The following is a 16,587-nucleotide window of genomic DNA, read 5'->3' on the forward strand; positions in this document are numbered from 1 at the left end:
TAAGGTAATTTATAAAAATCCTTTACAGGTAGAAAAGTAGTACTTTATAACAAATCAAGATTGGTATGTTAAAGCTGTGTGAAAATCAAGAACGGTATTGCTTTGAGCACTTAGTAGAAAATCTCACAATTGTAAGAATTGTACGTAACTTGAGTTGGGTGAAACAAAATATATCTATGTGATTTCTCTTTCCTTGTCTATATTTACTTTTTTATATTCTTATCAATTTTTATATAGATATGTTATTCTATGTAGGAGGAGTAGAACACATATTACCTTGGAGGAAAACAATTTGCATTTCCACCATCATATTGCCTCAAAGAATAATATATATATATATTTTTTTTTTTGAAGATATCAAATGAGATGAGTTAAATCTTTGATTATACAATCGTACGTTATTTAAGTGATACATGACTATTTGTAAAAGTTACATGATTTTTTCTTTTAATCTTTTTATATATATATATATATATATATATATATATATATATACTTCTTTTCTCTTTTTCTTTTTTAAGTTTAAACCATCACCAATCATCACTTTTTTTTAATGTATTTAATCAAATTAATTAATTTAAAGGTGCCTCAAATGGATTTAATTTTTTTAGAGTTAAATATATTTTTAATCATTATAAAATTTTAATATTTCAGTTTTAATTTATCTAATTAAAAATTCAATTTTTAGTCTCTATAAAATTATTATACATGCAATTTCAGATTTTGTTGTTAAATCAATATATATTTTTGAATAAAATTTTACATACATGTTACAACATTATAAATAAAATTTTACATACATGTTACAACATTATAAAAAATATCTCCACAAAAAATAAGTTCAAAATTTAATTGTTTGTTACATATTTTTGTTACTTTTATACTCAAATTTGCATTTATAAATTGAATTCATCACAAATTGAAAAAAAAAATTATATTTTGGTAAATGAACCTTTTATAATGTTCTCCAAATGCTTGAAAAAATCGTTCAAAATTTTGAAAATTGATGAACAATTAATCATATTACTTTTTAATAGAGACTAATATTATTTGTTAGATAATTTTATGAGTTAAAAATTTAATTTCTTTATACAAAACTTGAATTGTTTATGTGAAATACTTTGTGTAATTTTACAAGTGTTAACTTTTTTTATGAAATTTTTAGAGATTGAATCATTTGATTCAATCCATAATACAAAGATAATTTTTTATAGTGACGAGTCATATGCATTTTCACAAATTTTCTGGATTTTCTTATTTTTAACAAAACAAAATATTTAAAATATTAATAATGTTTCTATATAGTTTGTCAGTTCAATATTTTTTAATAAAAATTAAAATAAAAATTAGTTTGTGCATATTTTAAAAAATAAAATATTTAGAAGATAAAAAATCAATGTGTTACAGTTAAATAAGATAAATGATTTTAAATGTAATTTTATCTCTTAAATAATTATGTTAGTTAGAATTTCGATAATCTAACTTCTGTAAAATAAATAGATTTTTGGCTGTGGTTGAAAAAAAATATAAAATTTGTGACAAAATTATTTTTCCCGCCAAAAGCATGTTGCATGTAATTGGGATCAGTGCTATTGTAAAAATTTTTGGAATGACATTTTATGTGACTTTTATCACTAATGTTTTTACAACTGCAATTGTTGTTGTGGTACTTAACATGTCATAATAATTAAAATTATTACCATAAAGTTGTTTTTACCTTCCACTAAAATCGTTGCATTAAGTTATTTTTTGGTTAATGAGTATTTTGATAACAATTTTATTGTATATTTTAAACTTTTACTTTTAAAATTAATATCAATTCACATTTATAACTTAAATTGCCATAACTATTTTAAAATAAATTATATTACAATATAAGCCACAATTTTGTAAATGTAGAAAAATTAGCAAGAAACATGAACACAAATAGTAACAAGATAAAATGTCATAATAAATTATCCCTCATTTACATAAAAAATTAATAAATTATAAATTAATTTTTTCTCACAAAAAGAACAAGTAAAAGGTTATGTAATCAACAACAACTAAGATTATAACTCCAGCCAACAACATTATTAATTCTTCTGTAACACTTTTATTTTACATGCAATTTCGCCAGTCAAAAGTATATAGTTTAATAGGTCATTTTTATGCAAATAGTCAATGAAAGAGCAATTAGTATTTATTTCAAGAATTGAAAACTTGGAAGTCTGAATCATGATTTGGGGTACCATAACTGTATAATAGAATAAATGAAGAAAAACAAAATCAAATAATTCAAGTATATTTGCAAGCAACTCATTAAAAGAATATATGATGCACTAATAAATAAACTTAGTGAGTTACTTTTACCAATTTGTAGCTTTGGTTGAAGCCTATTGAGTTTGTAAACTGCATACATTACTGAAACACAAAAAAAAAAGAAAATGAACATGGATGAATAAACTATATCAATTAATTATTATTATTTGTTTTTGTCTAATTCAAAGGCAACAATAAAATTGTAAATGAGAAATGTCCAAAATAAAAATTTTCCATTTCAATGTCAGATTCCACAGTCACACCCTTAACAAATCATTGTCATCCGACCCATTTCACTAAGAAACAAAAAAAATAACTGCAATCACATGAGAACTTGGTTAAAATAAAAATAATAAAAATAGAAAAAAACAAAATCTAATTGGAATTTAAATTCGCACAACACACAAGTCTATTGATAAAGCAGGCAAAACCCAAATAAATTATAATGTAGAGGGCTTTTTTTTTTGAAAAGTCAAATAAAGATTTATTCAATTACAAATCTTTCTTGCATGAAGCCAAGCACAGATATTCCGTTAACAAGAATCTACCCCTAAATCACGACACCACCAATCATAAAATCCACCTCATAACCTTTGGATTATAAATCTTTACATAAAAAATATGAATTAATACACAATTAAAGCTTATCCAATTTCTTACAATTCTCCAATAATACTCACACCATTCCACTGTCTGATCGAAATATGAGGGACACTACTCATAAGTGAGTGGATATCAAATGCGTTTTTAGTGCTAAGAAACATATACCCACATAAGTGGATTCAGAAATTTCTTTTGAGAAAGGCAATAAAATAGTATATATATTTAAATCAAATAAAATTATTACAAAATACACAATTATAGTAATTAAATAAATTAAACAAACTCAAAATACATTATATTTTTACCAACTACAATTGTCATATATGAAATTTTATATTTTAAAAATATTTAATAAATTTTTTATTATCAGCATTATTAAATATTTTATATTCTAAAAATAAAATATGAATTTTTCACAAAATTCATGACACAAATACATATTTTAATAGTTGTAGTTGTCACAAACAAAATTAAAACTAACTTTAAAAATAAATATATTATTAAATAAAATAATAATATTATTAAATTCATTTTTTTTGTATGGACAAAATCCCCGTTAATTATGTAGAAGATCATCATAGTTTTTACAATACTATTAATTTTTTTATAATTACAAAATATCAAATTAATATGTATATCATGTCAAACTAAAGAACCTAGCATCTAATATATATTAATAATCTGGAGTCTTTTCATTGCTTATAGCCAGCATATGATATAAAATGTTGTAGAGAACTTCATTTTAGATAATTTATTTATTTATCTATCTGAAAAGAAAAGAAAAAAAATTATACCTGAGTTGAGTTTATCGGAAAGAGTTAAACTCTTACAATTAATAAATTTAAACTTAGAATTTTTGTTAAAAGAAATATCTAAATTTAATGTCTTACATGTCTTGGATAAGATCAAATTCAGTGAAAAGAATATAAAAAGAACCAAAATATATATATTATATTTAAATCTCATTTTACACCTATTAAAATATTAAGTTATTGGAAAATTTTACTAGTAGAATTTTGTTTTTAAGTCGGTTAAAATGTACATTTTAAGTCGGTTATGTGGCCGAGTTAAGAGCAAATGATTTAAAAAACATGTTTTTTAACTCGTTTCATGAACCGACTTAACAAAGCTTCATCATATTAAGTCGATTTAGCTTAACCGACTTAAACATCATAAATTCAATACAACACATCATCTTTTTAAGTCGGATATTTTGACCAACTGACTTAATAGATATAGTTAAAATAATAATTTTATTTATTTATAAATTTCTCATTTTATTTTTATGCTCCAACTTCATACAATATTTCGTATTAAATATCAAATAAGAGTTTTGTATTTACAATCACAATTTTATATAACCATCTAATAATCAAAATATACAATATCACAATATCTCATATTTATACAAAAAATTTAGAGTACAAATAAGATGTATCCCATATATTTCCGATTGACAAGACGTAAAAAAAGTAAATTAAATATCCATTAACAAAATTACAAAATACAATGTAGTAATATTCAATAAACATATATTAGAATCGCCATTTTCTTCAATTAATTTCAAAATAAAATCCATACATCGTTTTCGAATTTCTTTACTTTGATCCGGGTGAATTGATCTCGAGTCATCAAATATCTGGAAAAAAAACACACAATCAATATTGGCTGAATCCTAATTTTTTATCATATGAACATTAAAAAATACAATCAATAACAACTTATAACTTATAATTTTTTATCATACAAATATAAAAAAAATACCATCAATAACAACGTGTAAAAAGTTACGTACTTGCATTCATGAAACAACTATGTTAAGATGTTCAACATATGTAATATGGTATAATAGTCACACTCATAGATTTGTCATGTTTATCAAATCATCGTACCGTATCCGTTTTGTATAACTATGGCAAATCCCATAATGATTTCTTACTTCTTCAAAATGTAACCGATTCTATTTAAAAATTAACAACAATAAAATTTTCCTTGGTTTTTATAAAGTTTTTTTTTAAAGTAAGTTATAAAAATTTATCCACACTTATACACTTACTCAAATAATAATTAGTATTCATACTATGATCCATAATCATTTGTTAAAAAGAAGTAACTGTATTAAAGTAAAATAAAAAATCGTTAGAAACAAAAAAAAGAAAAAGAATTTGATATATAAATATTTACAAAATGGTCACCGCTTCATTTTATATACAACATTTTAATTTAATCTTGTTTCACATATTTACAAAATTTACACTGTTCATTTTGTTAACTCGTTTATATGGGCAACAAGCTAAATATACCTCCCCTCATTTTTTAAGTCTGACACAAAAACGACTTAAATCTGCTGTATTAAAAATAGATTGTACAAATTAATAACAACTTATGTGTTAATTTCAAATTTTTTTACTTATCTCATTTTACTGTAATGTAATATTGCTTAATTTATAAACAAATTAGATTTTTTTTAATATTTTAATATTATTTCAAACAAACAAAAAATTACGATGTTCGACATAAATTTATCATTTTTCAAACCACTTTATAATGTTGCCAAAAAAATGTCCTATTTTTACCATCGTATCTTATTCATAAGATGAAAACAAAAAGTAATTTTTAATATTTTCAGCAACAAGTTATGTTGTTGGTATAAGTATATATTTTTGCTAAAACATCTGTGTCAAAAAATTATATTTTTATTATTGTAAGGAATATTGTTGTAAAAAATTATACAAATTTTAGCAAAAGTGACGTGGTTGTTAAAATATTGTTTTATTCAAAACGAAAAGTTGTATTGTTGCAAAAAAAATTGCATTCTTTCCAATAAAAACTATGTCAAAAGATTATATTATTCTAAACAATATGTTATGTGCCAAAACTTTGTACAATTAACAACAAATTATATTGTTGTTAAAATATCGTATTTTTTCCAGCGACAATAATTAATGTTGGCATAAGTCATTTTTTTAAGCCACAACGATATTATTAGAAAAATATAAATTTTATTGCAACAATTTAAAGAAGTCGTTGTTATATGTATGTTATTGTCAACAAATCGATTGTCGCTTGAGGAAAAATTGTTGCAAAATATCTTATATCTTGTAGTGAATAGTTTCATCTTAATTTATTAGACTAACAAGGAGTTTTAAACTTTAATTTCAATGATCTAACAATTTAATTTAAACTAATTAGAGTAACTACGACTTAGAAATTCTAGTTTCGAAGATCCAATAGTTCAATTTAAACAAATTAGACTAACTATGACATATAATTTATTGTTTCGATGATCCAACGACAATAAACAGGGGCAAATGCGAGTTTTCTCGATTAATCGGGGGAATGATGGAGATTGCAAAACCCGCTCTGTCTGGTTGTTATACATAATTTCAATATTAATTAATTAGACTAACTATGACTTATAAAATTTAATTTTGATTATCCAACAATTGAATCTTAACTAATTACACAAATTATAACTTAGAAATTTTAATTTTGTAATCAAACGATTCAATCTGACGTAATTAATCTAACTATAACTTAAAAACTCCAATTTCAACGATCAAATGTTTCCATCAAACCTAATTAAACTAACAGGACTTCAAAATTCTTATTTCAATTACCCAATAATTCAATTTAAACTAGTTAGAGTAACTATAACTTATTAATTATAATTTCGATAATTCAACGTTTCAATAATAACTAACTAGATTAATTATGACTTAAAAATTATAGTTTTGATGAAAGTCATTACATTATAAATTATATACTTTTATTCAAGAAATTCATTACATCATAGATTATAATACATAAAAATCGTGTTCTAGTAAAATATTTAATCTTATGTGCATAATTTTTTGCATAATAATAACAACTACTATGTTAAAAAGTCAAATATAAAAATAATATCTTGAAATTTGTATGTTTAATTTTTCAAAACTTTAAAAGTTGCTCTGCGTAATACAAAATTTATATTTTTTTATTCTATAAAATATGCTCTTAATGTGCAATATCCAATTTCTTTTTACAAAAAGAACGTTGATTTAGTACATTTAGATACAATTTATGTGTTATATATATTAGAAACACTACATCAACTATAGAATAGTAGTGACTAATTTGTTTCATAGTTATGGTTATCCAATCTAAGCAACATAAAATATTCCATAAAGATATTTATTTCAAATAGTTTGAATATAGTACAACATGTCCTTTCTTTATTTTCACACCCGCACACATAAAAGATTTTGGAAATCATCCGAATCAATTTATTCAACAAGAATATTTAATAGGACCCAAACAAGAACACAACACAACACAAAAAAACAACAAAAGCATTCCAATAATAGGAAGGCTTGGATGTTCAACCGCTCTTGCCTCACTTACCAAACAGGACCATCACAAAAACCACCCCTTCATATCAAACTCTTTCATAAAATATTAAGAGTATATAAGTGCTAATAATAAATTTTTTAACACACTTCATTTTATTAATTAAAATTTATACAAATTCCACTAAATTTTGTAGTCACACATAAATTTAATGGAACTGTAAAATTTCAATTAACCAGAGCGTGTCAAATGTAACTTCAAATAAAAATTGATCACTTTAAACACGATACTTAGCACTCAGGGATAAGATTGTGGTCTCTTCTGGGGTCATGACAATAATTATACACCATGTAATTATTTTGGACCCATTGCATGGCCACATATTGTTGAGGACTAAGGCTACCATACCCAAAAGAAGAGGTAGAGGGTGGTTTGCATGAGGCAGAGGATTGAATAGTACAACCTTGTAATTTGAAGTTTTTGTACCTTCCAATGAAGGGTTGGTACTGATAATTTGCTTTGTACTTTCCATCTTCTGTTGCCCAAGAGGATGCATCCCATATTGATCCATACACATACATTGGTCTTGAAGGGTATGTGGCATCACTTTTTCTAGGATACCTCCTTATGGGAACATCATCCACTAAAAATCTGTATATGTTTGTTTTCAAATTATAAGACAAATTAGTAAGTAAACAACAAAACTAGATTCATAATCAAGATTTTAAATTGACATGAATAGTTAGTACAGGTGAAAAATCACAATCCATCATGCAATAATGTGCTAAATGAATGATTAGCCAAAAATAAATATATAATCTTTTGAATTTGATAACACGCAAGAGTTTAGCTAATATAATATTTATGTAATTTTTTTAATATTTAATTACTTTTTAGATAATTTAAATTTTAGATTTATTTTATCTCATGGATACCGCTATCCAACTTTTTTCCAACAATTAATATGAATTCTCTTCTTTTATTTTTTTTCCTGAATAAATCTTTTTATTGCGAGTAAATTATAATGTTTTATATATTTTCTTTCTTGTCATTTTTTTCCTCTTCTATATATTTTTCTTTTGCAGAGTAAATATAGAGTAAATGAAGAATGATTCAGTTCATAATAAAGAAGATATCATGAGAATTCAGTACATTTATAAATATATTTACATTGGAGTAACTCTAATAACAAAAAACCAAATAGTTGATGTTAAATGCATCTCTCACTATTTATTTATTTTCTTGTTTTTCTATTTCTCTTTGTCTTTTGTCTTTTTCTTTCTATTTTTGTTTGTCATAAACAACTCTAATAAAAATTTAAACAGATTGATAAAGACACATCATCAATAGTTAGAACTATGCACAAATTCATTCACCCTTATATTAAAAAATTGTCTTTTATCTAAAAGAATTTAAGCTTTAATAACATGACATCAATTGATCAACTGATATTTCCAAAAATTTATTTATTAAGTGAAAAGCCATGAAAGTATGATTTTTACATCATAATTGTAACTATAGTAGTCATTTTCAACTGACTCATATTCATGACTCATAATTAATGAAATTGATGAAACTGATCAATAATGAATATTAAAATGAATAATAATAATAATAATAATAATAATAATAATAATAATAATAATAATAATAATAAAAATTACATTAGCTCACTGGGTTTCCATAGAATAGCATAGTTGTGAAAATCTTGAGTTGGATCAAACCAAAGATGAAACTGTATCTCTCTTCCTATAATGTTCCCATCTCCACTTCCTCTTATATATACATTTGTCTGCAACACATATGGTTTACCTGGTGTAGTTCCAAGAAATTCAATGTCAATTTCATCATGGTTTCCTGGATGGTCTTGATTATTTGAAAGCTGCAATTACCAAAAAAAAATAGTGATGCAATGAAAATTTGCAATTTAAGAAACATGTTTAATTTCTAACATTACTTAAAGTTCCATCATTGAGTATTTTGAACTTACATAGAGAGAAGTAATAACTCCTGCAGTATAGCCAGGTTGAAGCTTAATTGCAGCACCAAAGTATCCAGATTTATATGAGTGAAGTGACTTGAATCCACTCCCTGTGTTTCAAAACTTGTTAATTTTTTTAAAGAATTTCATTTTTTTTAGTTATATTATAAAGTCCCACATTGTTTAGCCATTCAGACTAAAGATAGTTTATAAACATTTATTCTCTTTAATATTGTAGCATGCTTTTTAACAAAAGATAAAATTGTAAGCCTTGCGTGTGAAACACAGTGCTTCAGACACAAAACATACAAATGTGTATTAGACTTTGAAACTAAGTAAATTTACATTACCTGAGTTAGAGTCAAGCCATATTGTTAGTGAAGTTTGGTCCACTCTCTGATGCTGAGGTCCCCAAAGGTTTCTAAATCCTTGACCAAAGCTAATAGGACTAGTTTTGGAACTAGGGTAGTAGCCAGGTGAAGGTGGACCCTGAGCATTAGAACAAATTGTGAGTAGTGATAGTACAAGAAGATAGAAGAAAGGCATTGTAGTATTAAACACTAAACAGAGGACTCTGTTCTTAATGCAGGGTAGGGGCAGAGGATAAGAAGAGGTTAGTTAGTTGATTTTCATGTTAAGAGTGTGGCTACACAGTTGGATATATAAAAGGATTTTGTTACCCTACAATACCAAAAAGGTGATAAGTTAGTTGATTGAGGAGTTACACATTAGGACAAAAATTTATCACACTTGTGTTATAAAATAAAATGTACTTAAAAAATAGTTCAAATTTTGGTGTAGACTTTTTGATTTTATTTTCTTCAAGGGTTGGAACTTTCTTTTTATGTAAATAACTGTTTTGGTAAATTTAATATATATAAATTTAGAGATATAGATATGTGTGGTTGGCATTACTATGTCTACGTTATCATTAACACTTGGACAAGGTATATATTGAAGATAAAAAACGTTAGCAGCTTATGTATCAACATGTTTTTCCTTGGGAAATGTGTTGGGATGGGATAACTTTGTAATGATTATAATTTTTTTGTTGCTTTCTCACTACTTCATTCAATTTCTTCATGCAATAATATGTTTGAAGATATTAAGTAATTTATTTTTGGGTAAATTAGGAATAGGAATTTTCATGCAATCATACAATCAAAGATGTTAATTAAATGTTTTATAATATATTTTAAATTTAAATCATTTGATCTTAATTGAGAAATTAATAAATTTAAAGTGAGTAATTTTTTTTTTAATATCTTATTTCATACACATAGATTAAATATCAAACCCTCGACTAAATGTTATAATATCTACCACATGCATTATATTATATTGATGATATATTAAAATAATTTAGTCTAATACAAAAATTATTTTGGTTTTGGCTGCCGGCTTGAAAGTAGTTAAGGCAGGTTTGTTCTAAAACATATAGTGCCAAAAATTACCGGTAAGGATTAGTAACTAATTAATATTATTAGGCTTCTAAAGCACCCAAATAGCAAAGTATTGAACTTACGATAAATTACTAGTAAACTGATTAACTCTATATTAAGGGTAAACAATGATAATTGGTACTCCTTTGTCTCATATTAACTTTCTTTTTAAGATATACAAACTTCTTTAAAAAAATTATTGAATTTATTCATTTTTAATATAAAATGAGTCTCATTTATTAAAGTACTTTTATTAATAGTAGATAGTGGATTAATTCAACGAGATGAGATACAAATAAATAATTTATTTGTTTCATGATAGATAATCTATTTAATGATTTTACATAAATTAAAAAATATATAAACGAAAGAGAAAATAATACTTTTATTAATTATTTTATCAATCATTGGTGTATTTATCATTAATGTAAAATGTAATATATTGAATTATGAATGATTTATCAATATTAATTAGATAATACAATTGAAATTTAAAAATAATAAAAATTATATTAAAAATAAAATAAAATAAAAATTATTTTAAAACAATTACTTTTTGTAAATAGTTTACTCATCGAAAAGATGAAAGAAATAAAATTATATTATCGAAAAAATTTAAATAATACTTGATTGATAATCTAAGATGACAAATAATACAAGAGAAATCAATATTCTAAACGTAAGAGTTAATGCGATAGATGAAGTTATATAGATTAGGTTTTAGTCAATATTTTGCAACTTGTAGAGAGATTCATAAACATTAAACTGTTTTTCTACTTTGCATGCTTTGACTTTTTGAGATTGGGAATATCAAGCTGAAGCACGTTTACTTTCACGGTCATATTTTAAAGCGAAGACCATGGAAATTTTCAATTGAACCATGAGTATATATATTTTGGTATTTAAAGCAATGTTAAACAACATGAAGAATGTGACATGAATGGGTGAAAAATCAGTGTTTTTTGGTAAATCTTTGAACCACGATTTAAGGTCAATTACCAATTCCTCAAGTTAGCAAGATATATTAAAGATTGATTTCTCTCAATGTACATTGAATAAATAAATTGATCATTTAAATAGTAAAGGTGAGTCAAATTAATCTATAAATTTTATAATTTGAAAAATACATTTTTGAAATTGTGAAATAGTAATAAAAATAGTTTATATTTAAATTTTTATAGTCAAAGTATGATATAACATATTAATTGAATATTTGATTCATTGTTGATTTAATATTAATGTTATCACAACATAAACTAATTTTTCGATGAAATTGTAATTTTTCATTGGCTAATTTATCCATAATAAGTTCTTGCACAATTACAAATACTCACAAAATTTTCTTTAAGATAACAAAATTTTATCGTCAAATTTGTTCCCAGATAGATTACGTTGATGTAAAATCAACATAGATAAATCAAATATTCAATTATAGTGTCACAACAAAATATCAAACGAGAAAAGTTTATATATGACTATTTTGATTTATATTTTATAATTTCAACAATGTATTTGTCAATTCACAAATTTCTAAAACAAATTTGACCAACACTTACAATTTTATAAATCAATTTGAATATTCACTCTATACTTTTCTATACATGACTTTGATATCAAACTCTAAACCATATATGCAAGTGGATTTTACATAGAAGGGCGGATAAAATAGTAATAACACAATAGTAACGGTCGATTTGTACTTATACATAAAAGCAAGTTAAAAATCTTGGGACACAAATTCCCTCCAATTGGAATTCTCAGCATTTGTGAAGTTGGAACATTAACCATCATTCAGTCGAAATTATATAATCCAAAATTAAATACAAATTTTTTGTATTGATGATTATTAGAAATCTTGGAACACAAATTCCTTGCAATTGGAATTCTCTAGTATATGAAATTTTGACAGTCAAATCAATCAACTTTACTAATAAAATAATTTACATTGTATGTTCGCTAAATCGATCTCAACTATTTAATCTTGATTATCCATTGAGAATTCATTCTCAAAATTCTCCTTAATTAATATGTTAAACATCTCTATTTCTTAAACTGAACTTGATCTACTACTAATTTAGAAAAGCAACAATAAAATCTCAACAACTTGGAAAATTTAATTAAGTCTAACTCTATAAACTTCAAACAAAACCTGCCTCAAAGTAGTTAGCAAAAATTGATAACCACCGTTGTATATTTTTTAAGAGAGTTGACAAATTGCCATCAAGTGCCTTTTTTAAATCTTGAGACTGTCGGCAACTTTTCTAAAAGTCACCACTACAATGCCCAAGCTCAGTGTAGTGCTTTAAAGAGGGACAATTCTTAATTAATTAATTATATGGAAAATTTTGCTTTGACGTCACTATAAAACACATTTCTATTTTCCAACACAACATGATATATAAAGGAATAAATTGATTGCTCCAATTTTTTAGCATAGCACATATAAGTAATTCTTGTTTTAATATACTTTCATTTTTTTCTAATAGGCTAGTGACCAGACAACCTCACACATCTAAATCTAAAGTGTGAGAAATGATAAATTTTAAATTTGAATTCAATCGTGGTTAACAATATTAAATTATCCTTAAAGCCAAAGTTACAAACTTTTATATATATATATTGTCTGTAGTAAAAATATTAAAATTTCTTTTACACAATTACGTGATTTTAAGTTTGAACACGAGATATAATATTTAGTATAATAATATTAATATTTATCAATCGAACTAAATATAAAAATTTATATATTATTAAAAAAATATTAAATATTACGATGAAAAATAACATCAAGAAACGATAAAATATATGTCATTTAGTTTGACTATTTTAATTCACTATCTATCTATATATGATTAATTTTTCAAATTAAAATTTTAACCTTTCTAATTTTTTATAAAAATCTCTTTCGTACTACATAATACAGTTCATATTATTATTAGCCCAATTGATGAATGCAGATCAGGGTACATGTGTGAATATACATATACACCTATCTATTTATTTAATTTAAAAGAAAAGAAAACAATTCAGGCACGCAACTTTTTCATTATAAGTAATGCATATGCCTTATGTTTCGCAGCTCTGTTTCCATGATTTATGGTCATGGAACAAAATAATTGACAATCCATGGATATGTATTCTAGATTATTATGAGAAGACTCGTTGCTCTAATATACTATATAGTATATATCTAATTTATTAAAGAAAACAAACTAATTGTTCAACAGGTTCGGATATTAATTAGGCGGCAATATAAATTTTAAAATCAATTATTTGTATACAAAATTATTAGACTTGACTGAAAATATGAAATAAACAAGTTTATCGGTAACATGTTGGGAAATCCATTGCGCGTTGAATGTGAATCATGTGGTCAGAAACACATCAAGCTCTATGCAAATTTTTCTAAACTATGATATTATGTTTTTCACAAATAACCAACTACAAAGAAGTTCGAGTATTGATCTAAGAACAATCTCACAAGTAAATCGAATATTACATCTTTATTCAAAATTTTAAAGTATTAAATATATAAATATCTTATTTATTTGGTGTGCAACATCCATTTTTTCATCTAATGCGATGAATCTTATTCATATATATACAATCAGAATGTAATGTAAAAGACGTGAATATGATGAGTGTTAACAACATAATCTCTTTGTTGGTTAAAATTCATATAGGTTGCATGTGAATTTAGTGCGACTCATGTGGATTTTAACTAATAAAACAACATGTATCAACATATGTGTTAAAGAATGCATTGAGTTCACAACAGAGAGTAAAAAAATATTCTCATGAATGAAAAAACTAGCATGATCCCTTAATACAAATATTTAACAGAAACAATGTCTAACTTTTTTTCTAAACTCTTCCGAGCTATAGACCTTAGTGCTTTAGTCAATGCATAAGACTTGACCATTAAGATAATACACCACTTCACTATTAGAAATTTTGATGTGTAGTGACCGACTTTCTAGATCACTATTGTTACAAAAAAATAGACGATTATATTTATTGACCGCATTAGTGACCTATTTTGAAGATTGATTTGGTGACCAATATTTAAGACAAATTTAACAATCATTTTGAATCGATTTTCTATGTAATTAGCAATCGGTTTAGAGACAAATTTTGTAATTCAATCTATTGTTTTTATTAAAATTTCGGTCACTAATTTCGTCTCTAACCTTTGCAATTGTTTTTTAAATGCATTGCATTAATGTCTAAAAATAACAACGAAAATTACTTTTTTTATATTTGATTTCAATATCTACAAAATTCATACACACAAAATATTGAAGTGTATTAAAGATATAACAGTGGCGGATCTTCTCGGGATCGGAGCTACATCAACCCTGTATTTATTTTTTTATTTTTTTAATATATATAATAACTATATATTATATATTAATTATTTTTTATATATATAATAACGATATATTATCAAATTAATAGTGATAAGTCGACATCCCCTATATTTTTTAATTTTTTTTATATATGTAACTACTATATATTATTAATTATTTTTTATATATATAATAACGATATATTATCAAATTAATAGTGATATATGAGAATTTATACTAATAAAATAAAATAAAATTAATACACCAAGTAGACAAACTACCCTTTCGAACACACCAACTCAACTCTAACACTACTAGTTAGCAAACTTTTACATGTTAACCATAGATTTTATAGGATTCAAGAATGAACCACTAACAACAATCAAAGGAAAACTAACCAGAATTATAGGACATCAAATTATATTTCAATAAAAAGAACATAAAATGGCAATATTAAATTTTATAGGGTTCAAGGATCAAAGTAGCTTACCTAATGTTGCAAGAGTAGTACAAGGGCTTCCTGTAAAATAAGGGGAGAAGAAGTTATGATTGTGAGCAGAAGTCAACCATCATATATGAACAAAAATGTAAGAATAATGTTTTCTTAAAATGAGATTTAAGATTTTATACTCATAATCAAAACAAAGATCTAGTTAACTAGTTCCAATAACAAAAAAAATTAACAAAGATCAAAGCCAAATTCTGTTGGAGCACTATCAAGAATGGAGGGTGAATCAATGGTGAAAAATGATAATTGAAATTGTGGTGTTTTTAGAAAATGATGGAGAAGAGAGAGAGATTATTGAAGAGAGTTATTTTTCTGATTTTCATTTGTATATCAAAATGGCATTAGTCTCTAAAACATTACACACAAAGTTATTTATATGGGTACAATGTGGAATCACTTAACTTGGCCCAAAACTAACATTTGAATTATTTACAACTTCCAATACACCACCTTAATTCAAATGCTCCACATTCTTCATGCCTAGCTTCTTCACAAGTTTGTTGAAAACTTCATTCGTAACGCCTTTCGTCAACAAATCTGCAACTTGTTCTTCGCTTTTGCAATACCCCAAACGTAACTGTCCGGAACTCACTAGTTCCATCAAATAGTGAAACCTCATCTCAATATGCTTGCTCCTCCCATGTGCTATGGGATTCTTAGCAAGGTTGATGGCTGAAACATTGTCCATCAACAGCAAAATGGCTCCTCCCGTGTTGTTGTCCAGCTCACGCAGCAAGTTCACTAGCCACACAACTTGGCATGCACATAATGAAGCTGCAATATACTCCGCCTCGCAAGAAGAGAGAGCAACCACCGGTCTTTTTTAGAACACCAAGAGATTGGTGCCCCTCCGAACATAAAAACATAATCGGTCGTTGATTTCCGATCGTCCTTATCTCCGCACCAATTGGAGTCGGTGTATCCGAGTAATTCGCAACTTTTGCCCATGTCACTTGCAGGAAATAAAATTCCACAACCAAGAGTACCTTTCACATATCTAAGTATCCTCTTAACTGCTACCAAGTGTGATACCTTTGGCCTCTCCATGAACCTACTTGCAATACCGACACTAAA

The 16,587-nt window shown here is 25.3% G+C and overlaps 1 protein-coding gene across 1 annotated transcript; it reads right to left on the reverse strand.

The window, feature by feature from the left end:
• Positions 1-7,061: 7,061 nt before the first annotated feature.
• LOC101508375 (probable xyloglucan endotransglucosylase/hydrolase protein 32) lies at positions 7,062-9,871 on the reverse strand. The gene is made up of 4 exons (XM_004506007.4): positions 9,565-9,871; positions 9,224-9,324; positions 8,898-9,115; positions 7,062-7,884 (listed from the first exon to the last, which is right to left on the reverse strand). Exons 1-4 carry the CDS (start codon positions 9,758-9,760, stop codon positions 7,524-7,526), a joined length of 876 nt encoding a protein of 291 aa, XP_004506064.1. The 5' UTR covers positions 9,761-9,871; the 3' UTR covers positions 7,062-7,523.
• Positions 9,872-16,587: the final 6,716 nt, after the last annotated feature.

This window comes from Cicer arietinum, chromosome 6 (genome assembly GCF_000331145.2).
Source record: "Cicer arietinum cultivar CDC Frontier isolate Library 1 chromosome 6, Cicar.CDCFrontier_v2.0, whole genome shotgun sequence".
Lineage (NCBI taxonomy): Eukaryota > Viridiplantae > Streptophyta > Magnoliopsida > Fabales > Fabaceae > Cicer > Cicer arietinum.